The sequence below is a fragment of the Protomyctophum parallelum genome (assembly GCF_964188405.1).
Source record: "Protomyctophum parallelum genome assembly, chromosome: 1".
Lineage (NCBI taxonomy): Eukaryota > Metazoa > Chordata > Actinopteri > Myctophiformes > Myctophidae > Protomyctophum > Protomyctophum parallelum.
This window is the reverse complement of record NC_139697.1, coordinates 83,540,146-83,566,546: the sequence shown is the minus strand read 5'-3', so window position 1 is coordinate 83,566,546 and position 26,401 is coordinate 83,540,146. Positions and strand designations below refer to the sequence as shown.

Genomic DNA, 26,401 nt, shown 5'->3' with positions numbered 1-26,401 from the left:
ATTGGACAAGTTTTATTAAAAGTCACAGATCGCCTAGAACGACATTGGACGAGTTCTTAGTTTATAATGCTGACGTCATTGAATATTTTCCCTCCGTCCACTGTATCTTTAGCGACAATCGTTTTTCTCTGAATTGAAGCTCATATTGAGTTGATCATACAGAACATCAATGTTTTAGGAGTACTGTAACAGCGCTTCTGATGAAGGCCAAAGTATATCTAGCGAGTGCCCCGGAAATGATTGATCGTTACATCCGGCTTGACCTTAAATCTGGCAGGGTTAATAAGAGTTAATATGACATAAACTATACTCTAATACAGACACAATATGAAAACAATGCAGAGCCATCTTACTTTGATGATCTGTCCTTCTCTGAAGGGTAGCTCTTCCTCAGCAGCATCGGGGTTGGGTGACATGGAGGACGGGTCGTATGGGAAGAGGGCCACGAAGATACGGACCTCACTGTTGCCTGTGGTCTGCGCCGACTCAATACCCCCTGCATAGACACAGTTTAAACACGACTCAATACCCCCTGCATAGACACAGTTTAAACACGACTCAATACCCCCTGCATAGACACAGTTTAAACACGACTCAATACCCCCTGCATAGACACAGTTTAAACACGTTTGACTCAATACCCCCTGCATAGACACAGTTTAAACACGACTCAATACCCCCTGCATAGACACAGTTTAAACACGACTCAATACCCCCTGCATAGACACAGTTTAAACACGACTCAATACCCCCTGCATAGACACAGTTTAAACACGTTTGACTCAATACCCCCTGCATAGACACAGTTTAAACACGTTTGACTCAATACCCCCTGCATAGACACAGTTTAAACACGTTTGACTCAAAACCCCCTGCATAGACACAGTTTAAACACGTTTGACTCAAAACCCCCTGCATAGACACAGTTTAAACACGTTTGACTCAATACCCCCTGCATAGACACAGTTTAAACACGTTTGACTCAATACCCCCTGCATAGACACAGTTTAAACACGTTTGACTCAATACCCCCTGCATAGACACAGTTTAAACACGACTCAATACCCCCTGCATAGACACAGTTTAAACACGTTTGACTCAATACCCCCTGCATAGACACAGTTTAAACATGTTTATACTCCAGATTATTATAGTTTCAGCTTGGTGAAGCTGAAAACTGAATTACAATTTAAGTCTACATAAACTGCACTTGGACATCTTGCACAGGCTATTTTGTGTGATGGGAATAAGGTCAAATGTTGATGAATAACCTTGCCAGACCATGTGAGTGTGAACTCTGATGGCTTTGTCATTTCAAGGACCCACGGTTCGGTATGCATTGGGAAATCGACACCCATAACCATGACAGTGTACAAATGGAACCAAAACCCATTTGGTTCCATTTGTACACTCTCAGAGTTACAGACCCGTTTTAACCCATTCTGACCTGAGATCAGATTCATACGAGGTTTCCACTGGACACACACCGGTCTGATTAACCCATTCTGACCTGAGATCAGATTCTAAAAATCGTCGTTCTTCGATTTTTCAAAAATAGCAGACCTACAAGCTCGTAGCGCGCCACTCGGTGGCGCGCTATGAGTTTGTTCTCGTTCCCGTTCAGAATGGGTTAAAGAGTCCATTTGGTTCCCAACTATCGATCATTTTGCCGGGGAAACCACTGAGTTACGGTATGTCAGCCGATGTACTCTATAGGCAATGTTCTACCTTGAGAAAACTTAAATTGGATGATTTGGCAATTTAGCAATGCCCATGCTTTAACACATGAAACCTGTGAAATTGCAGTAACGTTAACACAAACAAAGACCGCCAAGTGGTGGTCTGACAAGTGGTAGAGGCCATTTCCAAAGACCCCACTCCCCCCCCCCCCCCCCCCCAGGACACATTAAGGAAAAAGATAATCTCACAATAGAACAAACCAGGGCACTTAGGGAACTAATCAACAACAAACAAATCGTAATCAAGCCAGCAGACAAAGGCTCCTGCATAGTAATTATGGACAGACACGAATACCTGTTAGAAGGTGAGAGACAGCTCAACAATCAGGATCATTATAGGCAATTAGACCAACCAATTTACATAGAGACAGCTAGAAAAGCCCAAGCCATTGTTAACAAACTGAGGGAAAAAAAAAACATAAATGCCAAACAGCATCAATATTTAATAGGACAGGACAGCCCTCGAGCTAGGATATTTTATCTTTTACCAAAAATACACAAAAGCCCGGATTCATGGACAATACCATATGAAATTCCACCCGGTAGACCAATTGTGTCGGACTGTGGCAGTGAGACTTATCAGACAGCAGAGTTTATTGAATATTTCCTAAACCCACTGTCGATAAAACACCCCAGTTTTATAAAAGACACTTACGATTTTGTGGACAAAATTAAAGCTATTATAGTAGGAAAGGAGGCCTTTTTGTTTTCGATAGATATAGACAGCCTCTACACAAACATTGAGACAGAAGCAGGCCTACTAGCAGTTAAAGAAGTCTTTAGTAAATACCCAGACACAAATCGACCAGAGGAGGAATTACCTTTAACAACAAGTTTTATTTACAAATCAAAGGGACGGCCATGGGAAAGCGATTTGCACCATCTTATGCAAACATTTACATGAGCATATGGGAGCAGACTTAAACCAACACATTATTATAGGTTTCTGGATGATATATTTGGAATATGGGAACATAGCAAGGAAGAATTCCAGGAATTTATTGATATTCTAAATAGCCATCATAGATCCATAACGATAACATTTGTGACACACACTGAAAGGATTTACTTTCTTGATGTAACAATCTTCAAGGGCCCAAACTTTAACACAAATGGGAAACTAGACTTTTGTATTCTTTAAAGAAACAGACACCCACGCCCTATTACACAAAACGTCATTTCACCCGACACTCTCTTACACAGGGATAGTCAAATCACAACTACTAAGATTCCATAGGATTTGCACGCAAAGAAGTGATTTCAAAATAGCTTGTAAAACACTATTTAAGGCCCTCAGACTAAGAGGATACACTAGGACATTCCTCCGGAAAGCTCAAAGTACCTTCTTAGAAATAAGAGTGCGAGATCCAGGCCCTAAATTGGCCCTGATAACCAGTTATTCAACACAGAGCACACAACAACAACAACAGAATAAAAAGGAATTTTGAGAACCGAACGGATGATCTTCTAAAAGATTATAAAATTATTTCGGCCTACAGAAAAAACAAAAACCTTAAAGATGATCTAGTACACAGCAAGCTAAAATAAATCAACACACCAGCACGCGAGGGACCAGAATACTTCAAACCCAAACAATAAACGCGTGTTAGAGATTAAACAACAAATAACAACCAGAACCAGCAACTGCATTTACTTAATCACATGTGACAAATGTGGTTTACAATATGTCGGAGAAACAGGTAAAACAATAGGTACAAGGCTGGGACAACACAGATACAATATTAACAATGGAAAAAAGACAACCACAAGGTTTGTGCAACATTTCATGGCTCATGGCATTGAACCTCTAAAATGCGCTGGACTTCAACACAATCCCAACTGGACAGTAGGACAAAGACGTTTGAATGAAAAACAGTGGATTAAGTAGGCCTACCTCAACACGGATTTTCCTGGAGGCTTAAACATGCCTAAAATCAGATCTTGAACACAACAAAACTTAAACTCTTAAATGATTGAATCAGACTTCCTTCGGATACATGGCGAATGCATTTATTCCTTGCATTGTGCCTACACATGTTGCGACTTGCGGTCGCAACATGTGTAGGCACAGTGCACTGAAGTTTTTTAATTCCCCCCCGCCCCAAAGCAAGCCAGTGCCGCCATGGACTGAACCACTGATCCTTAAGCTGTATGAGCTGCTTGACTACTGTTGTTGAAAACTAACTCATTGTTCAGTGCATGGCAAGCCACAGGCAAGACAAGAAATGACGGCAAAATATAGTATCTGATTGAAAAGCTTCAAAACGCAGCCCGTATAAATCCCGGGTAAAAAGCCTGTAAGTCCCAAAACAGTTACTTTTCAGGAAATGGGAAGAGAGAACCTGTGTTCCAATGGATCCAATGTAGTTATTAGTTAGTCGTAAGCTCTTGTGATTCCACTACGACGGACTACGGCATTAAAAAAAAAAAAAAAAAAACAGTTAAAAAGTTGAATAATAGACAAGCAACAATAGATTATATGCCAGAGAGAGGGGGAACAGACTATTTGCAAACCAAATTGGCGTTAATTGAAAGCATATCATGATTTAAGTAATAATAACAAACAACAGCCTGCCATACATTTATCCTTGGTAACTGTTTTTAGCATGGACATGTTGAGGCTAAAAGTGACCAGAGGGCACTATATGCTTTTAGCCTACGGCAGTGGTCCTTGAGGGGTTTCCAGGTGGTCCCCAGCTAAATGATGTAGAGTTGGTAACCAAATGGACCCTTATAGATCTTTAACTCTTGAGAGCGTAAAATGAAACCAAATGGACCACTGGATACACCGGGTCCATTTGGTTTCATTTTACGCTCTCAAGAGTTAGAATTATTATTTTGATCAACGTTTGCCTGTTCTCTCTTCTAATGGTACCACATCAATACAGCACGGAAATGTGAACTAAATCTTATCCAAAGACAACAAAACATTCAACGTTTTGGGGTCTGAGAGGCTAAATCTCATCAAATGGTGGTCTGTGGATCAATTAAATGCCAAACGAATAATGGGCCTTGATAGCATTGAGCGTTGAAAACCACTGGCCTACGGTGTTACAGCACGGTGTGATAAGAGTGAGTGAACGTGAAGCGCTGTAGCCAGATTTTAAGCCGTGCCAAAGAGACATCTTCCCCCTATCTCGTTAGAGAGGATCAGCCCATCTGTGGCAAGAGTCAGGGTCACAGAGATCGCTCACTTTCACATCCTCTGACTGACTGACACAGTATCTCTCTGGTAGATACTGTTGTAGGAGGACGCTGACTTCTCTCCCCGCTACCCTTCCCTTATCGGCACACACGTGCAAGAGCTCGCAAGTGTGGTCGACCGTGCCTTTGCACACAAAACCAAAATAAAAGGGGAAGGTTCACTTGATCAAGCTGCAATCTATTTTAGCACAACAATGAGGAGGAGGAGGAGAGAGATGTCAGAGACCGTGTTGATATTGGTTTTAGTCACATTTTAGTCACCTGGAATGTTTTAGTCGACTAAACCTACAGGTGATTTAGTCGACTAAGATGTATTTTGGTGGGCCTTGATGCTTGATGGCTCACAACGTGACGTGCTGCAATACGTTATGAGCTTGTAGATTTTCAGCATGCAACCAAGTGTAAAATGACTTGTCTTTTACTTATACTGGATGTCACTAGTCCCTCGCTCACATTTTAGTCTAGTTCAAATGTGTTGACGAAATTGTCAATTATATTTAGTCTATAGTTTTAATCTTACCTTAGTTTTTATTTCGAACTTTGTCAGTGAAAAAACGTAGTCGACGAACATTTGTCGTCATAGTATTAGTGGTGGAAATCAACACTGGTCAGAGATGGACTTGTACTTCTGCACGGGAGGAGGGTGTCATCACCGACTAATCTAGGTTACTATTTTCATGGCTGACACTTCCTCCCATCTCATGTCATGACAAGCCACTTTGAGTTAAGCTGGTTCTCAGATTAGTTACTCTCTCTCTCTCTCTCTCTCTCTCTCTCTCTCTCTCCATCTCTCTCCATCTCTCTCTCTCTCTCTCTCTCTCTCTCGTGTTAATCTTTCCAAGTATACAGTTCTGTGGGGGGAGGGAGAGCTTCACCAACAGAAGGCATGTCAGCATTATGTCACACGCATCTCTACTACATTTATCAGAGAGAGATGGATAGTAAAACTAGAGAAAGTGCCCCCCTGGTCTCCACCAGGATAGGCATTTCTTCCTCAGCCTAGTTGGAATATGCATGCACAGTTTCACTTCTTTTTTTGCAGCATTTTATACAAAACGGGCCACTCCTGAAAATGTGGAAGTCAATCTTAGCCAATCAGGATGGAATATGACAAATCAAACAGACCCGTCTTGTTCAGTAATTAAAAAATAAGTTTTACATAAGTTGGCCTCCTGGTGGTGCTATAAAGGACAGATGTGAAAAATGCAGGGCAAAGGTTTTTCCTTGGCATCTAGGGAGTGTGCATACAAAGTTTTACACAGATCGGTGCAGTTATAGGTAAAACACAAATAGGCCAGTTATAGCGCCACCATGAGGCTGATTTGAAAATGTTCAAGTGGCATTTCTTCCTTGGCCTAGTGTGAATGTGCGTGCAAAAGTTCACGGAAATCACACGATATGTTCTAGATATGCGGCATTGGGGCAGAGGTTCAGCTCTGGCATCCAGGGAGAGTGTGTGAAGAGTTTGGCTGCGAGCAAGCCAACGGTGCCTAATCTGTCCATTAGGCTGTCCCTGGCCTAATGGTTAAGGTGCATACCTAAATGGCTCTAATGGAGCCTGAGAGAGTCGTGGGTTTGACTCCTGAGGTCAACGACCTTTGCTGCGTGCCAGTCCATCTCTCTCTCCTCTCGCCTGTCATACTGTGTACTTTCAATAAAAGGCAGAAATGCCCCAAAAATATTGTTATAAAAAAAAAGATATGCATTTGCACAGTGTTTGGAGATTGGCAGCTCCCATTGCTGTTTCACTAAGAAATGTAAATGAGAGATACCCTTTCGGGTCATCTTCACGGTCAACTTTGGCAGCCCAGGTCTCTTGAATGGTTAGTCATTCTGTTGAATCAAACCACATTGTAATGCTGCATTCACACGGGCAGATGCAAAAAACTAAAGATGCAAACGTCGGATACATCTTTGTATCGTCATGTCGCTGGCTTCCATTGACAATGAATGGTAGACTGTAGCTTTGAATCTGCCCATGTGCACACAGCATAACACTCTCATAATATCGGTTAACATGTTGATACAGTAAGTTGTCCGGGAAGTAGCTTTGTTAACTGGAATGGAGGCAAAACAGGGTGCAGATTTCTTAAAAAAGGCATCTCATGGTGTCCATGTTTGTTGATATTTCTTCACATATCCGTGTGGAACTCCATCATTTGGTAGAGTGACGTCACGTTTGATGAAGCAAGATTCGAGGCAGCTCGGTGGGCTTAAGAGCTGATTACACACAATGAGGGGCATTAGATTAAGAGAGATGTCACACTGAATTGAGCGAGGGAAAGCATGTCTGATTCTGAGCTGAGGTTGATCCAGCAATATGCAATGGATGAAACTCTGGATCCTGATATAGCATATCCCTGTCTCATCCTGCAAGTATCAACATAAAAAATCTCCCAGACAACAAGAGAAATTCTCATCAGCCCTATATTTGAGACCTCGAATCAATTTACGCCCATGTCCAAGCGGGATTTCATCAAGCAATTGCATATAGCCAATGCTAGCGTACATTTGGTCTGAGCTTTGAAAAATCTCATGGCTGAAACCGACCGTTATGTTTAAAAACACCACAAGAAACCAATACGACAAAACAACGTATAGAAAGCCAATAAGAAAGAGTTTCCCCCGCCTGCCTCGCTGCCTGTCACGTTTACGTCCGACCACAGGCATGCACACACACACACGCACGCACACACACACACGCACGCACGTCGCACGCACCTACTTGCAAGCCCAACTTTTTTGCACACTGGGAACAGTAGTCTTAGCCAGTGGGATTACCATTCTTACCACATTCCTACCACATGAATGACAATCACATCGTCATGAATGGAATACATTTTGTATATTAATTTAACCCATTACGAGCATTGCGTGTTCAAGTTACAGAACAATAAAGCAATCATGGATTTCCCATGAGTCACAAGCGGGCTGTGGTGACACCACGTTAACACTTACAGCACGTAGGACGCCTGAGAACGTCATAGGATAGAGTAGAGTAGAGTTCAAAGGACGTCTGAGGACGTCCTAGCGACATCCCAGCGATGCGGGGCGAGATATTAATATTCAGAATTTTTCCTATTTATTTTTTTGGCATTTCGCTTTTCGCTTGCCGTATGCTAACGCTCAGTGCAACTATTAGCTTATTATTGACTCCCACGTTAGCGAGACGGAAAGAATGACTCGTAGCTCCTAATCCAGGGCGCTCTCCGTGGTGATGAATAGAGCGATATGCTGGCGCTTATTTTCTGCTCCTCATCCGTCTCTCCCGCAAAATATGAACGCTTTTTGGAGCGTAAAACAATATATTAAGATGATCGGGGATGTTGAGGTCACTTTGTAAAGTCAACTTTTTTAGGAAAGTGTTTCCGGTTCATGGCTTTCAAAGTAAAAGCGATCAGACACCTCCGGTATTCTATAGCCTATATTTTGAAGGCAGTCGGCGTACTCAATGTGTTAATGAGAAAAAGCCTGGCAAGGTAGTCATAATCTAAACGCTTATGGAGTGATTGATGAATGAATGCATCAACATATGTAGATGAAGGCTGGTGTGTGCTGAGAAGGTTATATCTCCGATCTCCCGGTGGCCCAAATAATTAATTAATTGAGCTAACCTCGCGTCACCACCTTTCCACAGGCTTTCCACCTCGGAGGAAAGCCTGGTCTGTGTTACTAAATTGCCGTGTGATCCCCTCGGGAGCGGATGATATCGTTACGTCATGTTGTAGTCATTGTTTTGTAGTCATCAGGCCAGAACCTTCCCAATAAAAGCCTTTATGCGGCGTAGTGCGAGTCACACTTTCATTGGGAACATATAATTCTTCCGGTTTGAGGGAAAGGAAGTTCCACATTGAGGGTTCCGGCCTGATGACTACAAAACAATGACTTATAACTACAGGCTAGGTTTGCACATAACCTAGCCTGTACATAACTCCAGAGGACCTCACTGTTCATGAAAAGATTACAGCGGAGCCCCCCGGTCCCAACTCCCAAAAGCTCTCTCGCATAAGCGCTCGTATAGCCTAGGTCTGATCCAGATATGCAATCTTATCTGAATGACTGTGCCAAAAATGCTCCACGACAGCATAATCGGAGCAAATATGGTGCAGTGTGTACAAGCCATAAGCCATAACTAAACTAAACAGACAGGATGAAGTGACTTTGACAAACATTGGGGATGTACTGCTGAATGGTGCTTCAAAGAAGCTGCTACTACTGCTAGTAGTACCTTGCACAACTAGGTCGAAAGAGTTGTATGATGGCCTGGCTCGAATTCCTATAGTATACCTTTGGTGGAGTTGAACACCATCGTTGAAAGGGAATATCAAATTTCTCAGAGAGAGTACTGTACTGTACTGTACTGTGCCAACCTGGGTAGAGCAACAGACTGACCCCATACTTCCTTCTATGCATGAGGAGTCCAAGCCGCTTAATTTTTCCCCTGACAGGGGGGAGTTTGGAGTTTGTTGGACGTAGCGCGTGGAAGGAACACGATATTTCAACCAGTTCCTTTCCCCTCCATCAGGTGCCCCGGCTAGTTTAGAGACCAGGATTAATGCATGTTTTTTGTGAGAGTACCTACCCTGGGCCTGAGAATATGCCCAGCCCCCACAGAAGGCGCACACGCGCACGCGCACACGCACACGCACACACACACACACACACACACACACACACACACACACACACACACACACACACACACACACACACACACACACACACACACACACACACACACACACACACACACACACACACACACACACACACACACACACAGTCTCTGACCTTTGAGTTGCCTGGCTGATGAGGAGGAAGTGAACTCTGATTGGCCTCTTTGCGCTGCCTCTAGGATTCTGCTGGGCTCCTGCTCAAAACACACGTTAGAAGCAAATCATTAGACATGCGTATATCTCAGGCAGAAACATAACCTTGCACATGAAGACACCTGGGGTTTTGAGAAAACTCACAGTCCTGCTCCCTTTCATGACGACGAGCGGCCCAGAAGAGAATTTCCCATTCATTTTTCTCAGACGTTTAAAAAAATAAGGACAAAGCCAACTCGGATGGTGACAAATCATGGCAATAAACACACATTTTTGGGCCGAACAAATAAGTAGAAAGAAGAAAAATCACAAAAATGTATTGGAAGTTCTCTACTGGGCCACTCGTCGGGGCGGGACTGCAACGCTCTATAGAGCGTCGCAGTCCCGCCCCCTCGAGAGACCCGGAAAAGAAATCGCCGTTCATTTTCCTCATAGGCATTTCTTAAAGTATTTATTTAAAGACGGTTACACCGCGGACAAAGCCAACTCTGATCGTGACAAATCATGACAATGAACACAATATCTTGGGCCGATCAAATCATTAGAAAGAAGAAAATAAAGGCAGGAGACAACACTATTTGTTTTGTTTTTCTTCCCAAAACATTGTGTTCATTGTCATGATTTGTCACGATCCAAGTTGGCTTTGTCCGCGGCGTAACCATCTTTAAATAAATACTTTAAGAAATGCCTATGGGAAAAATGCATTGGGTTTCATTTCCTGGGCCACTCGTTGTTCTGAAAGGGGGAGGTACTGTGACGCTCTATAGCAATCACAGACCTTTTTTTGTACTTTAAAGGGACAATACCAACTTGGCGCAATATAATGAAAATTAAAGACAACCCCCGGTTTCCCCATCAGTCCATGGTAAGAATCTAGCCGCCATATACTTTTACTTTCATCACGGTGAGCACAGAAAAGGAATAAGGTACTGCGTCTCCACTGAAAGAGACTAGGCAATGTGGACAGGATGAAGAGAGGGTCTGGGTGTGTCTCAACTAGCACAAAGGGATTCAAAGTGGTGTGAAAATGAGTGACAAAAACACTTAATGGACATCGGGAGAGAGAGGAATGAGAGATCAGAGGATCAACAGTGAACTAAACACGGCCATGTGGGAAAGATGAACTGGCTTAAACCTTTTGCATCGCCCTCTGTAGTGCACACAGACACCTATGGGTGACAACAGCCCTCTGTAGTGCACACAGACACCTCTGTAGTGCACACAGACACCTCTGTAGTGCACACAGACACCTCTGTAGTGCACACAGACACCTCTGTAGTGCACACAGACACCTCTGTAGTGCACACAGACACCTCTGTAGTGCACACAGACACCTATGGGTGACAACAGCCCTCTGTAGTGCACACAGACACCTCTGTAGTGCACACAGACACCTCTGTAGTGCACACAGACACCTCTGTAGTGCACACAGACACCTATGGGTGACAACAGCCCTCTGTAGTGCACACAGACACCTCTGTAGTGCACACAGACATCTCTGTAGTGCACACAGACACCTATGGGTGACAACAGCCCTCTGTAGTGCACACAGACACCTCTGTAGTGCACACAGACACCTATGGGTGACAACAGGCAGAAGGTCGGATTGACCTTCTGACCCCGGGTCTGTGTTTAAGAGCAAGAGTAAGACACTTAACAGCTCCCCACAGAGCATGTGCAGCCATCAGCTGGGTGAAGCTGAACCTGAATTTCCACTGCTCAGCGATCAGTCTTGTTGACAAATAATGGCAGTGTGAAAAAAACCATGCCACCTGCACAGGGCTCCCCGTCCTCACGTCGCTGTCTGCTGCTTAGATCACTGATGGATGACCCTATAAGTTAGATCACTGATGGATGACCCTATAAGTTAGTTAGTTAGATCACTGATGGATGACCCTATAAGTTGGGAGTCTCCTGACTTTGGGTTGGGACCTAACTAGTAACTACAGTATTACCTAATCCTCTAGGAATGGAATGATATCCTGAAGGACACAAAAGGTTACAGCCACTCTGCTATAAAGGGAAGGGGGGGGGGGGGGGGGGTACTGGACTGGGAGAACACACCCCACTCTGCCCTAAAGGGAAGGGGGGGGGGGGGGGGGGTACTGGACTGGGAGAACACACCCCACTCTGCCCTAAAGGGAAGGGGGGGGGGGGGGGGTACTGGACTGGGAGAACACACCCTTTGCTGCTGACTTGCGGCTGCGATCACCTGCGGATCAGCCCTGGACCGCCGGAGGTGTGGCGGTCTAGCGTGCTCCACCGGTGCCCCTTCCACCCGGAGGTGTGGCGGTCTAGCGTGCTCCACCGGTGCCCCTTCCACCCGGAGGTGTGGCGGTCTAGCGTGCTCCACCGGTGCCCCATCCACCCACCACTCGGAGCTCATCTGGTCCATCACTACCTCCCCGGGTGGGTACTTCGACGCCGCCGTCTCCTCGTTGTCGTCTGCGCCGTACTCCACGTCGATCTCGGTGTCGCGGCCGGTGGGCGATCTCACTCTCCGCACAGTCTTGCTGACGAGGTAGGGCGCCGGCTGTGGGCACTGACTCTGACTCCGGAGCATGGCCTCTCTCCTGAGGCGGTCGCCTAGACTAGATCTCTCTCTGCTCTGAGGAGGGGGACAGCCGGCGGAGACCTGCCTGCTGTTGGCACTCGAGTACACGCCCAAATCCTCCCCTTCGGGATAGCCGGCGGCGTCCACTGTGTCGGCATAGCGGACCCTGTGCTGGGTCTTGGGCCTAACCTGCTGCAAGGGTTCAAGCCTGGAGAGGAGCTCTGTGGCAGGGGTCCTGGGATCCCTGCTGAGGTAATTGTGGTGGTGGTAGGGTTGGGGGTATGGGTATGGGTGGGGGTTGTTGGCCTGCTGCGGCTGGGGCCGGTGCCTAGGGCTATGCTGGAGGTGCTGCTCCGGGCCTCGATGGTGACCGTCTCTATGAGCGTGTCTGGGGCTGTGGTCACTGGGCCTGGGCCGGGGGGGCTGCCTGCAATAGGCCGGGGGATTCTTCTCTAAGCTGCTCTGCTCTTCCTCCATCGACTCGGGAATGCTGAACAACTGCTTGCCGTGGTGAGCCTGGAGAGGCAACTTAAGGATCTTCTCGAGAAGGTCCGCGTCACTGTCAAACTTGCGCGACTACGGGGGCCGAGGGAGCCCGAGGCGAGTGGGAAAGGGGCCAGATATCGTGACGTTCATTAAAAAGATAGAGTAAAGTAAAGACAGCGTGGTGGATGATCCAGCCGCACAAGAAAAGGAAGAGAAAATTAACAAACAAAAAAATCAAAATGGTGCACTCAAGGAAAACAAGAAATAATAAAAGAGAAATAAAGGAACAAGAAGCAATGCAAGACAAACTTAAAGAGATGAGGTCCTCCAATTGGTGCAAATGATGGTGAGTAATACATGTACGGTCCGTGCACAGTAAGATCCTTTAATCATTAATTTAGCTCGGGATATTATAATTAAAGTAGGTAGAGATTAGAGAATCACTGTTTTACCCTGCTGGCTGTGGCCGTGTAAGCCCTGTGCGGTGCCTCTGTGAAGGAGTAGTCCTCCTCCTCCTCCTCTAGGATGTCAGAGAGGTCTGAGTGGCTGTTGTCTGCATGGTAGTTACTGGGAGGCTCCACCAGTCCTCGTCCACTATTCTGCAATGCAGGACACAGCAGCACACACACTTAATCAACCTACAGTACTCATTTTGTCATGGAATTTGTAGATCAAATTATACATCATTTACAGTCTCTGGACTTGCCAGAATTCCAAGGAAAACTATTTGGTCAAAATCTTAATCCATTCAATTACATTTGAATTAGGTTATCATCGAGGCTTTCTTCCTGTATAACGGAATATAATGGCAAACCAACTATTTTGAGTTAGACACTTCTCAGGCTCATTTACCATTTATTGCAATGATATTGCATTAAGTTTGGTGGTGTGACTCTGCACCTGTGATACTACAGATTACCTATGCAAGCATGACACAGAATCTGAGATCACAAACCCCCCAGAGCAGAACATAATGTGCATTATATACAACTGGTGTGCAGGTGTGCATGCATAGTTGAAATAAATGTTGACTAATCATTACAAGTAGCTCTTATTTTGAAGAGGAAGAGGAAGTCTGTTTCGGGTGTAACCAAGCTGCCATGACAGTTGAATGTGAATGTTCTCCTCTGAGAACTAGCCCAAAAAGGGTTTGTGCACCCCTGTGTTATACATGAATATAACATTGAACCTTTCAATTGCATGAGATAAGATACCAGATATCATAGAACAATCCATAGAATCACATAGAATCACAGTGCAATTACAGAATCATCCATTAACAGAACTTAATGCCACAGGGAGGAGGCTGGGGAGGTGGAGGGAATTTGAACTCTGGACAGCTGTACAACAAACTGTGACAGCTAAGCTAGTAGAATGAATGAATAGTGAAAAGAGGACTACCCATTTAGGCCTGAGGCCGATTCTAAAAACGCCTCTAAATCGCCTCTAAGTTTTCTGAAAAACTTCAAATATTGATATAGCAGCATCATTCTTTTTACATTTTTGAATACTGTACATACTGTACAGAACCCCAAAATGAGTTCCCGGCCTGAAGGGGTAAAGCACCAAAAGGGGTTCCCGCCCAGAATGGGTTAAATGAACTGCCTGAGTTGCACTGTGTGAGGGCATGTGTGAGGTTGCTTGTACCTGAACTATCGCAATGCTGGATTTATAGAAAAGTACAGGTGAAGTTAAACCAGGTTTGTTTCAGGAGAATAAACTCACTAATGGAAGAGGGGGGGGTCAATAAAACCAGAACCGACCTGTTCATTCTCGCTGTACACCGTCTCCTCCTGCTCTTGTCTCAGGAAGTCCTCGATGGACGCCAAGCGCGAGTTCTCCGTCTCCTCCTCTACCTCCGACTCTAGTGGTGAATGGCTACATGGCCGGAGGGCGTGAAAATGCAGAGGGCTCGGGGGGCTTGTGATCGGAGCTGTGATCGGCGGGCTAGGGAGGCTCACGGGGCTAAGGAGCTTGGCACTGGGGTTATCAAGGAAGTCTTGATAGGAGGGCAAAGGGCGCATAGTTCTGGGGCTTTCTGTGTTCTGGGGCTGATCCAACACTACTGCCGTCAGTGCCGGCACCACCGCCTCCGGTGCTGGCGGTGGGTTTGGTGCCGAGATGGTAGGTGAGGTAAGATGAACCTATAAAGAAAGAGAAATGTTCAAGATGATTTATTGGACGCTAAATAAGAGACAGATTGTGATGTGTCTAATAAAAAATGTGTACGGAATTGTGGACAGCTCATTAAAAATAAACAGTGCAACGAAACGGTAAAAGCATGTCGATAATCATATCCTACTATAAATGCGCCACGTCTCTGTGTGCGTACGTGTGTGTGTGTGCGTGTTTGCGTCTGTTCTCCAGAACCACCACAAAAGGCTCTGCTCAGGCTCTGCCAGTGGGCCTAATGAGGCCAACACCTTTCACCTGGGCCAGGCTCTGCCAGTGGGCCTAATGAGGCCAACTCCTTTCACCTGTGCAATTTCCAGCCTCTGCCTCAGCTAATTGAGGCTCAACCAATCAACGTACGCGTGTGTACGGTTGTAATGCATGTAACTCGATAACCGTTTGACCCTCCGACTTCACATTCGACACACGTTCCACAGCCCCACAGGGAGTGCAGTGCCAGGTGCCCACTGCCAGGCTCTGCCAGTGGGCCCAATTGATTGCCAAGTACACTTTTCAGTTTGCAGTCTTCATAAACAGATCTCCATGTGAGACACCGGCTGACAGTTAAAACGGGTACTATGACAACGTATATCATTAGGTTCCCAAGTTGCATCGTTCCCATGTAGGCAGGTGGCCGACTGCGACGGGCACGTACAGGTCTACGTACAGGTCTTTTAAAAGTCAATAAGTGTGGCAAGGTCCCATCTGTTAACTGCAGTAAAGTAAACAATTAGTACCCTAGCCTGCCAAACCCGGAACCTCTGTTTTCCAGGGTTTATATTCTTTAATCCATGTTTTTATCCGATCGAATCGTTAGCTACCGTTCATTAGCACAACAGTCCAAGTGGAACAGTGGCCATTTTGAAGATGTGCGCACATCCTCTTGCATTGTATAGGCTGCATTCAAAACCCTGTATCTCAGAAACGACATTGAGGGTCCGTTTCTGGGGAAGACAAGGTTCTTCAACGGCCTGTAGCAGGCGCTGTGATACTCACGGTCGGGTTTTCCCACCACCGACCTAGAGAACAACAACCGGTGAAGACACCACACACAGCAGTTTGTCATTGTAACATGTGAATACGGATAGTTGGCTCTTCAAAGTAAGTGTTACGTGCGATAAAACCTTGGCAATACGCTATAGAGGGATTCATTCATGCTGGCGGGAATTGGGTTTTAAGACACTGGCAGAGACCTATATATGACCCTTATTTAGCATGGCTTGTGGCCATTATTTACCAGTATATGCGTTATTATGGGACCATGCTCAGAAATGCAGTGCTATTCTAGAGGCAAGAGACAGGTTAGAGAGAGATGCTTACAACTGGAGTGACAGTGGAGGTTGCTGGCAAAGGGGAATCACATACTGCCAAGGCAGCAGCAGCTGATGGATCGGCCCACGCCTCCACGTACGAGGCAGACGAGAGAAGGGCTTCTGTGTAGCAGGGGTCAGGGACGGGGCAGTTGGCAGCGGGGGTTTGCACTGTGAGGTCAATGGCTTGTGCGTCTACTAGTGGCAGGGCTCGGGGCAGCATGGGACTTTTGGCAGCAGAGTTCCCGCAGGAGGCAGACGAGGGCAGTGTGGTCACGCTGGGGGCACAGGGCAGAACTGGCACTACCGGGGAGTGGCTGGCTGGACCTGCCATGATGGCAGCCAGCTTGGTGGGCACGGCGGCCGGCAGAGAGTCACAGGACTCCCCGTGGGCGGACGTGGTGCGGACGGTGATCTCCCGGGCGGCCTGCAGCGACTGGATCTGAGACGGGCCCAGCAGAGCGCTGCCCGCTGTGGGGGACGACACTTCCAGCACCTTGGATGAGAGAGGGACAGCGACACATGTAATACATTAAGACCTGAGAGTGAGACCAGATTCCACAAACGTTTCTTTATCAGTGGTGCTCACACCGTTTCATGTCAAGGACCCCCAAAAAAGACATGTATTGGCCACGGAACCCCCATCTGAAAATATGTTGTTCCAGGGAACACTAAGATATGAGTTAAAAATGTTTGCTGTGAAAAAATATATATTCGAAGATTACAAAAATAGCAGATCTACAAGCTCGTAGCGTGGCACTCAGTGCCGTGCTATGAGCTTGTAGATCTGCTATTTTTCAACAGCCCTCATTTTTCAACAGTCCTCAGGTCTAAATGGGTTCAAATGATTCATACAATCATAATCACTGCTAGAGTCGTAAAAACATAATTTCAAATGGGGGTCCACAGGCTAATAAATGTGGATGTGGGGGTCCTTGCTATGAAAAAGTTTGAGAACCACTGCAATAAAGTCACAAACAAGTTGTGCAGAGTGAACACAGCTCTGTTCCTTGCCTTTCTTCTGTCCGCATATATCGTGTATCCAGTGACGCGGACCCCGTTGGAGGTCCCGGCAGCATCTATGGTGACAGGCAGCCAGCTGATGAGGGCAATCCCCGGGGAAGGACCTTGTTCCAATTGCACATCCAGAGGGGCGTCTGGGGGACCTGACACACAGCACACAGGACACATTATACATCCAGAGGGGCGTCTGGGGGACCTGACACACAGCACACAGGACACATTATACATCCAGAGGGGTGTCTGGGGGACCTGACACACAGCACACAGGACACATTATACATCCAGAGGGGCGTCTGGGGGACCTGACACACAACACACAGGACACATTATACATCCAGAGGGGCGTCTGGGGGACCTGACACACAGCACACAGGACACATTATACATCCAGAGGGGCGTCTGGGGGACCTGACACACAGCACACAGGACACATTATACATCCAGAGGGGCGTCTGGGGGACCTGACACACAGCACACAGGACACATTATACATCCAGAGGGGCGTCTGGGGGACCTGACACACAGCACACAGGACACATTATACATCCAGAGGGGCGTCTGGGGGACCTGACACACAGCACACAGGACACATTATACATCCAGAGGGGCGTCTGGGGGACCTGACACACAGCACACAGGACACATTATACATCCAGAGGGGCGTCTGGGGGACCTGACACACACACACACAGGACACATTATACTTTATCCAGTGAGAACATATTCAAAAGCACAAAAAAACCCACTTCATCCCATATGAAGAATATACTGTATATTGACCCAGTTTGGACACAGACACATGGAATAAATAAAATAAAATCTCAAGACGGAAAATGTAATGATGTTTTAGGCCGACCAGCTGAAGAAATCATGACATTTCTGAGACCATTCATGTTTCTGGAAGACACTGCTAAACTTGTATTCTATTGCTAGTTTGATCACTACAAATACTCTTTCATCTTAAAATAACTAATGACTGCCAAATAGCCAAGACAAGCTCACTGCAACGTGTTGTGAGCTTGTATATCTGCTACTTTCGGTGTGCAGACACGCTTGGCTTCTATGGAATCCAAATGACTAAAATCAGTCGACGACCAGGCAGCAGCATTGGTTACTCGTCAGTTCTAGTCTTTGATTTGGTCTCTTCGGTATATTCTGAGAAAGTAGTAATTTTAGTAGTCCTTTTGGTGACACACCTGGTAGCTCTGTTGTTTTTACAGCCATCTATCGTCTGTCGTCTGTTAGAACTGTGATTCACAGAATTAAGTTCAAAACAAAACCATGGAAGTACCGTGCCAAAGGTATTTTGTAAAGCTACAATATAATGCAGTATGTATGTATTCAATACATTTCTGGTTCATTTTTGGGGCCTGCTTCATACATTTCTGGTTCATTTTCGGGCCCTGAGTTATATATATATATATATATATATATATATATATATATATATATATATATATATATATATATATATATATATATATAAATAAAACTCTGGGGGAGCCCGAGTTCGAACAGGCAACCTTGTGGTTGCCATCCAGCCACTCTACCCCTGAGCCACCGCCGCCCGTGTGGATTGATGATGCAAATTGTAATACAATGGCTCAAAACAAGACAAGAATACCGGTACATACAACTTGCTTGTGGATAATATGAACAAAAACAAAAGGACGTCTTTTCTAATCAAGCCGCAGCAGGCCATGGATGTGTATACACGTCTTTAGGGTCTTTTTTATTGATATAGAAAAATATATAAAAAAAGGGTTTGATGAGGGCCCAGGTAAGGCCGGGTCTTAATTTTCGGGATTGTAGAGAACTCGCCGGCTGCCGGGCGCCACTGCACTAATAACTTTGGGGCAGGCCTGTCTTGAGTTTGAAATTTGAATGGACAGGTATAAGTCAAAAGGGAGAGATCGAAGAGGAAGGATGGATGGGGAAGGATCAACATATGGAATGTCAGAACAGGTTCTGACATACAGTATATCCATATATGGAGATCTAAGGATTTGCGGTTTGAGGTCAGATGTAGAGTTGCTAGCCAATATTGATGACATCAGGGAACTCCATATATGGGCTTAACTGCGACAGCAGGTTGCATTTACTATGACATCAGATGTCACGAGACCTGGGCTCCATATATGGTACCCGACACATGGGAAATGCACGATTCCATAGTTAACTGCGACCTTCGTCACAATAAACTTTTTTTTGGGGCCAAACAAATAATTAGAAAGAATAAAAAGTAAAACAACACAAAAACTGTTGTACTCTGCCCTATTTTGTCTTTCTAAAAGACAAAATGTATGTGCGCTTCCACTGACCTGCCGTCAGAGTGTCGAACGTGATGGCGGCGACCTTGTGCTCACGCCGCTCCGGGGGCATCTCCCAGGGCGTGCGGTGCGGCCGCGCCTCCACTCTGATGGCGTGGCGCTGGCCCGGCGCCAGGTTACTGAGGCACAGCGAGTAGCAGCCGGGCTTCACCAGCTCGCACTGCTCCTCCTCGTTCAAGGACACCACGTGCACATAGTTGCTGTTGCTCGTCAGCCACGTCAGGCCGACGGAGGTGGCCGTGACGCGCTCGACGCGCAGCTGCGTGGGCGCCACGCACACGTCGCGCCCCACCAGCATGCTGCAGCGCAACCGGTCCGAGGGCCCGCGCTCCGTCAGGCTCTGCACGGACACGCGGTACGCCTTGAGCGCAACGTCCAGCCGCTCCAGCACAGCCTTGGTCTGCGCACCGAACGGCACGTTCTGCCTCAGCTCTTGGTCCACGTACACGTTGTAGCTCAGCACGTCGCCCCAGCCCGCCGGCGCCAGCGGAGGGTCCCAGCCAATGATGATGCTCTTCGCCAGCTGCTTGATGAGCGTGAGCTTGCGCGGGTAAGGCACGGTTTCCACGCCCGCCTCCTCCTCCAAGTCCAGGTCGAGGCCGTTGGTGAGGGGTGGTGGGGGTGGGGTTGGGGGTGGGGCTGGGGCAGAGGAGGAGGTGGAGACCGAGGCCATCTCAGACGACGGGACGACGGAGGCGATCAGGCCGGACGCCAAAGACGCCTCCGTCCTCTCGGAGGAGGCGACGGCGCCAATGTCTGTGGGAAGGTGGTGGTGGTGGTGGTGGTGATGGTGCTGCTGGTGGAGGAGGTGGTGGTGGTGGTGACTGGCACTGTGGAGGCTGCTGTCCAGCAGGGAGATGTGCGACGTGTCGCCCACCTCCGGATGGGGAGCGCTCATGACATCGTCGTCGGAAACCCGCTCGACAAAGTTGGAGGGGACCAGCCCTCTCCGGCCATCCACCAGCTCACCTGGAAAGGCCACAAGTAAGAGGACAAAGTCAAACTCAAAGTTGTACACTCAATGTCACACACGTTACCGCAGTGAAATTTGTTATCCACACTTGACCCATCTCTGGGAGCGGGGGCTGCAGCCGTGCAGCACTCTGGAATCATTTGATAAGTTGATCTGACCCCCCGATCCAACCCATTGATGGGTCCCATTTTTATAGTCTTTGGTATGACCCAGCCAGGGATCGAATCCCGACCTCCCAGTTTCAGGGCAGACACTCTAACCTTTAGGCCTAAAGGTTTATCTAAGATCAGAGTAAACTAGAGCCGTGCGTGTTAGGCACTGGCCTACTTGGAACGATGCAAGTTGGAAATGCAATGCCCCTCCCAGTTATTATGTCCGTGTCCCTTTTATGCCTGTATATGGAGTCTTTATTTTGTCAGGCATGCCCAAATATGGAGCCTATACAGATGTTAGAACATTATTGTGATGTCAGAACAGGCAAGCTCCATATATAGAGATCTAGGGGTGATCAGGTGTGTCAGTTGGCTAATTTGGGCCCTGTCCAGAGCCCAGGCAGAGGCTTTTGTGCTGGTTCTGGAGTGGTGGTGTGTAACGTGTGTGTAAAGTTTGAAGTCGGTGGGGCGAACGGTTCTCGAGTTATGTGGATTACAGACGTATACACACGTATAGAGACGTGGTGCAATTATAGATAATATACTGTAGATAGCATGAACATTTACCAATAGCACACAAGGAGTCACAAGTTCAACAAAGTAACTATAGGACAGCAGTAGGACATCTACCTTAGCATCTGTCTAAATGTCATACTATCTAAACATTCTTAGCACCTGTAAACATACAGTATATCTGACTAGTTAGTATCCGTCTAAACAGGCATTACAGACACAAAGAAATAAGGAATACTAGGGGTTGCTGTCGGGTCGAGTCTGAAAAGTGAGTTTTCAGACAGCGGTGTAAGATTGGGGAGCGATTATGCAGTCCTGTTGAAGGGAGAATCACACACCACAGCTTGGGAGCGAGAAGGGAGAATTGGATCAAAGTGTGTAAGGCTGAACTTGCCTTCATAGAAGCCATCGTCGTCCATGTCTCCATACACATAGATGTATTCTCCTGCAGTAAGCGGTAGCTCCACCTCTGGATTGTCATTGGGGCCATCATATGGGTTATAGCTGGAGAAGGAGAGTCATCATTATAACATGGTAATGAGCGCTTCACTTGGTGAGTATACCCAGAGACTGCGGTACATACCTGTATCTGGCAATAAAGACCTGAAGTTTGGACTCTCCTGTGTTGGCTGTGAAAGGTGCTGGGGCTACATCGATGTCCAACTCTTCTACTTCACTGGCTGTATCCACCTGAAGAACAGCCACAGGAACTTAGAACACTCACAGAGTTATAAAGGATAGAGGGCGGACTGCCCCGCCCCCCCTTCTATTCATTTCGATGGAAGTTGCTCAGTGGGGTTTGAAGGACCCGGAAGAACGCTCTAAGTGCTCAATGTTAAACACCAGCTGCAGGGGGTTTCCTCGTGCTAAATGCACGGGCCCACCTGCAGTCCCAGCTCTGTGAATGTGATGATTTGATTGGCTGAGCACGGAATGTGATGATGTATAATGATAAGAGCATCCCTCACTTCACACAGGTGTGATTTTTCTTTACTTGAAAAAACAGAGGGAAAGACCACAGTCATAAAAAATAAAAATCACACTCGTGTGAAGTGAGGGGTGCTCTTATCATCATACATCAGCCAATCAAATCATCACATTTTGTGGTACAAACACACAAAGCTGTGCATACGAGAGGCTAGTGCCCCTCAAAAAAGGCAGGGAGGGAGTGAGTGGGGGGGAGGGAGAGAGCCTATTTCACCCATGCAATAAACCGGGCCCTACAGTATGCGTATATATATATATATATATATATATATATACACACACACACACACACACACACACACACACACACACACACACACACACACGTATATATTACTTCCTGTACGTTTTTCTGAAGGACTACAATGAAACATAAAACAAGCTGTACCAAAATTGTATAAATCATAACAATAAGAAAGAGTATTTTACAATAAAGAAAGTACAGCTCCAGTGGGGGAAAAAAACCTTTTAAGGATAATCACTTACAACTACTACAACCTAATCCACAGGAGCCAGTGGATTATCTCACTAAATATCAGCTTTATAGAATAGTAGGCAGACTGGTGAGCTAAGGCCAATGGCCTGCATACAGTAGTAGGAGACCAAACAATCTCTATTTGGATACATGATGGAAACAAATCTAACGAGAATATTACTGACATTATATGAATACCTCCAATGACGTTGCTGTTATCCAGCAGAACATATCTAGCTATCCTGTGTGGTGCCGTGTGAGAGGACATGATGTTTTTTGCCAGGTGCGAAGCAGCCTGGCCTACATTTGCACCACTACTGACGACTGTAAAGCAGACTCTAAACACAACCTAGTCATGATTGGCTGCCTCCTAGAGACCTTACCTCCTAAGCCAATGGGAGTTTGAACGGCATAAAAACCCATATTCTGAACGCCGCAACAGCAGCTAACATTATGAGCTAACTGGAGCTACAGGAAAGCCATAACAAAACGGTGAGTGAACCAACAAAAGAACGTCGGAAACGAACGAAAACTTGTTGCACCTGGCAGTGATGTCAAAGCCATACAATCAATGCGATTGTGCATGGCCGTCTTCGTAGTCTTGATGAACTATATCTGCTCATCTCTTCAGCAAAGGAACTCGACGAAGGTAACATAACAACCACGAGGAGGCTCAATAAGACACATAATGGGAATAATGGGATTCAATTCAATCTTCATTGTGATGTGAATCAGAGCAAACACCGGTCAACGTTTTTATGTGTTTATTAGGTAGCATAATCATTGAACTGAAAGTTAATAGTTAAATATCTGTCTCAAAAAACAAATACGTGACAATTTCAAGATATACTATGCATTTCTTTTGTTTATAAACGGTACCTCATGTGTGGGGCTGGACTTGTGGGGACTGAGGTGGCTGTCAGACTTGGGAGTGAGCTGCGTGGGCTCTGACTTGGTGGAGGCGGTGGGCGACCTGCTGACGCTGATGGTGGGAAGTTCCCGATGCTTGGTGACGGGAGAACGCTCCGCCCTGGACAGCCCCGCGGCATGGGGCGTGGCCCCCATGCGCAGAGCGGCGGCGACATCTGGAAGGGAGACAGGAGGACAGACAGCGCATTATTCTCGCATTATTCCCATGTTCTGTGACTGACTGGCTGCTAACCTGAGTCAGTGAGCTGGATAGGTGGATGGGGGGGAGGGTCAATAACAGACATGCAGGAGCTGAAGGTTGAACCGGGCTGATTAAATAGTGGAGTCCAAATCCTCTGTCTCCATCTGTTGGAGTTCAAAGGTTGCGAGTATACTGCGGCAACACCGGCAATGGTAAGAAGTAAGGGGCTTAGCAAGTACCACAGCCAACAGACGAGCAGGCCCATGCTCACCTGAACCTTCAAGCTGTGACCTTCAAGTGAGAGTGTATGTTCTAGAACAGGGGTGGGTAACTTTGACGATGGCGAGGGCCGCTATATTTACTCACAGATTCACACATTGCATATTTCTGTCGTAGCAAAAATAACCAATCTACAAGCTCAAAACGCGTTGCACTGAGACGCATTTTGAGCTTGTAGATCGGCTAACATTTTAATACCAGTCATTAAGCTATAGACTGAAGTAATTAAAGCGGGTCATGTTCGCATGATTGGAATTGTAACAGCTGAAATCAATACTATATCAGTTATTCCGATATTAACCTGCGGTGGCCACATTAAGTGAAGGTGGGAGGCTGGGAGCCGCATGTGGCCCCCGGGCCGCCAGTTGCCCATGCATGTTCTAGAAAGAGCTCAGTCACGCTCCATGAAAGTGATGGGTGTGGATTGTGTTGGGTCACCATGACACTGACCTGGAGGTGGAAGTGTTCAAGCATGGAGTGCTCTCTACTGACAGTGCCCACAACAACACAATAAAACAATGGTGTAATTTGATATAATATAGTACCGGGGGATTCCCTCCCCTCAGGGCAAGGGAGAGTGTCACCTGCCTCCAGACTCCAAAAGGCTATGTCACCCAGAGACTCCATATCCCATGAGCCACCTGAGTCTAAAAAGAGAAATGGCATACCAACTTGGGTGTTTGGTAAATTTAAGATAAGACTGGTACCATACATACATAAATTGATATAAAGAAGGTATTTGGAATTGTCATAGTTCCATATATGCGCTGTAAACATTAAAATTACATTAACATTAAAATCTGTGGACGGTGTTGAGTGACTTATGATTAAATGAATATCAAATATCAAAATATTGAATCAAGCTATTTAAAAACTGTCTGGGGCACACAAAAGCCAGAGTACACATTAAAATGACCCAGAATTGTTTTAAAGTTAAATAAGTGCTTGACAAGGGAAGGAAATATTTAAAAAATCGCTAAAAGTAGAAGCCAACAGAACTACAAAAACGTAAAACTTGTTTCAGAATCGCCCCTAAGGGCAATATGAGCAGATGCTGTTTGAAACTGATCTGAAAGAGGTCCATTACTTAGTTATAATCCAATTTATTAAGCCAAAATACATAAGTATTGTGGTGACAAAGTAGGTAATTAAACAAATAAAGCAATATAAAACCTTTCAGAGGTTCTTTTCCTCACACTTAACATGCTACTGCATCCAGTTGTGAGATTTGGGCCAGAACATCAATCGATGTTTAGTGATTGCACTGTTGATCCACCACATTCAGCAAATGCACTAATTCCACTACAAGGATTTATCTTGGATTTGAAGGCATCTAAAACCGCCAACGACTAATATGAAAAAGATCAGACGGGCATGCAGAAAAAGTACTGTTTTACTTAAGTAAAAGTATCAATACTGAAATGTAGAAATACTCTGTTACAAGTAAAAGTAGTACAAAAGTATTGGTATAAAGTACCAAACGTAGAAAAGTACTCATAATACAAGCTTACAATGTGTCGCGATGTGATCACGCGACGCATTGTGAGGTTGCAGATCCGACTATTTTCAAATAGCCGAAATGTATATAGGATATATAATATTTCCCTCAGAGAAGTATAGAGTAGAATAATAGAATTGGAAATACTCCAGTAAAGTAAAACTACCTCGAAAATTGTACTTAAAGATGGAGTGCGCCCCTAAAACATGATTTTAAGTGTACAGTATTTGTTAAAATGTTGTTTTTTATGTGGACCCCCGCACCAGTTCATTATGCCTGGTTTGCCTGGTGGGTGGCGATGGGTGGTGATCCACCTTAACAGAAGTCGCACCCACAGCTGTTGTTGTATGATAAAGGGGGAGGGGTTAGGGGAGGGGATGATATTGTGATGTCACTATACCACTGTTTTTTTCATTGGCACGTTTGACTGTTTCAGCCTCCAGTAAGAAACCCTACAGTAAATACAAAGGGAAGACATCATTGCACATAAAAACCACACCAAGGGGTACTGTCACCTCATAAACACTGGAAAAACTGAAACTCCATCTTTAAGTACAGCACTTGAGTAAATGTACTTTGTTACTTTACACTACTGATTACAGGGATGTGCATTTTTTCTGAACAAAAATAAAAAGGCCCAGGTGGTGTGTCATAGATATTAAAAAATATAGATGCCTCATTGGCCGCTGCAGTTCATTGGAGCGACCATATCAGAGTCGCGCCTCTGATATGTCTACTGCAGGTCTACCTTCCGTTCTTCCATTTT

General features: G+C 45.9%; 2 protein-coding genes across 2 annotated transcripts in view; both read right to left on the bottom strand.

Moving 5' to 3' along the window:
* Positions 1 to 26,401, bottom strand: part of LOC310855271 (peripheral-type benzodiazepine receptor-associated protein 1-like) — a gene marked incomplete at its 5' end in the record, with an annotated part of 103,450 nt that overhangs the window by 13,240 nt on the left and 63,809 nt on the right. The window contains 10 exons of the mRNA XM_083760216.1: positions 354 to 496; positions 9,735 to 9,813; positions 13,265 to 13,411; positions 14,576 to 14,956; positions 16,305 to 16,790; positions 17,309 to 17,460; positions 19,639 to 20,616; positions 21,680 to 21,789; positions 21,869 to 21,975; positions 23,627 to 23,832. Of these exons, the coding sequence (XP_083616342.1) occupies positions 354 to 496; positions 9,735 to 9,813; positions 13,265 to 13,411; positions 14,576 to 14,956; positions 16,305 to 16,790; positions 17,309 to 17,460; positions 19,639 to 20,616; positions 21,680 to 21,789; positions 21,869 to 21,975; positions 23,627 to 23,832 (2,789 nt within the window). The remainder of the gene's footprint in view (positions 1 to 353; positions 497 to 9,734; positions 9,814 to 13,264; positions 13,412 to 14,575; positions 14,957 to 16,304; positions 16,791 to 17,308; positions 17,461 to 19,638; positions 20,617 to 21,679; positions 21,790 to 21,868; positions 21,976 to 23,626; positions 23,833 to 26,401) is intronic.
* Positions 11,728 to 13,205, bottom strand: LOC310869800 (uncharacterized protein; the record flags this gene model as incomplete). Its single annotated transcript, XM_083780728.1, has 3 exons — positions 11,728 to 11,754; positions 11,955 to 12,902; positions 13,176 to 13,205. The coding sequence occupies 3 exons, from the start codon at positions 13,203 to 13,205 to the stop codon at positions 11,728 to 11,730; spliced, it is 1,005 nt and encodes a 334-aa protein (XP_083636854.1).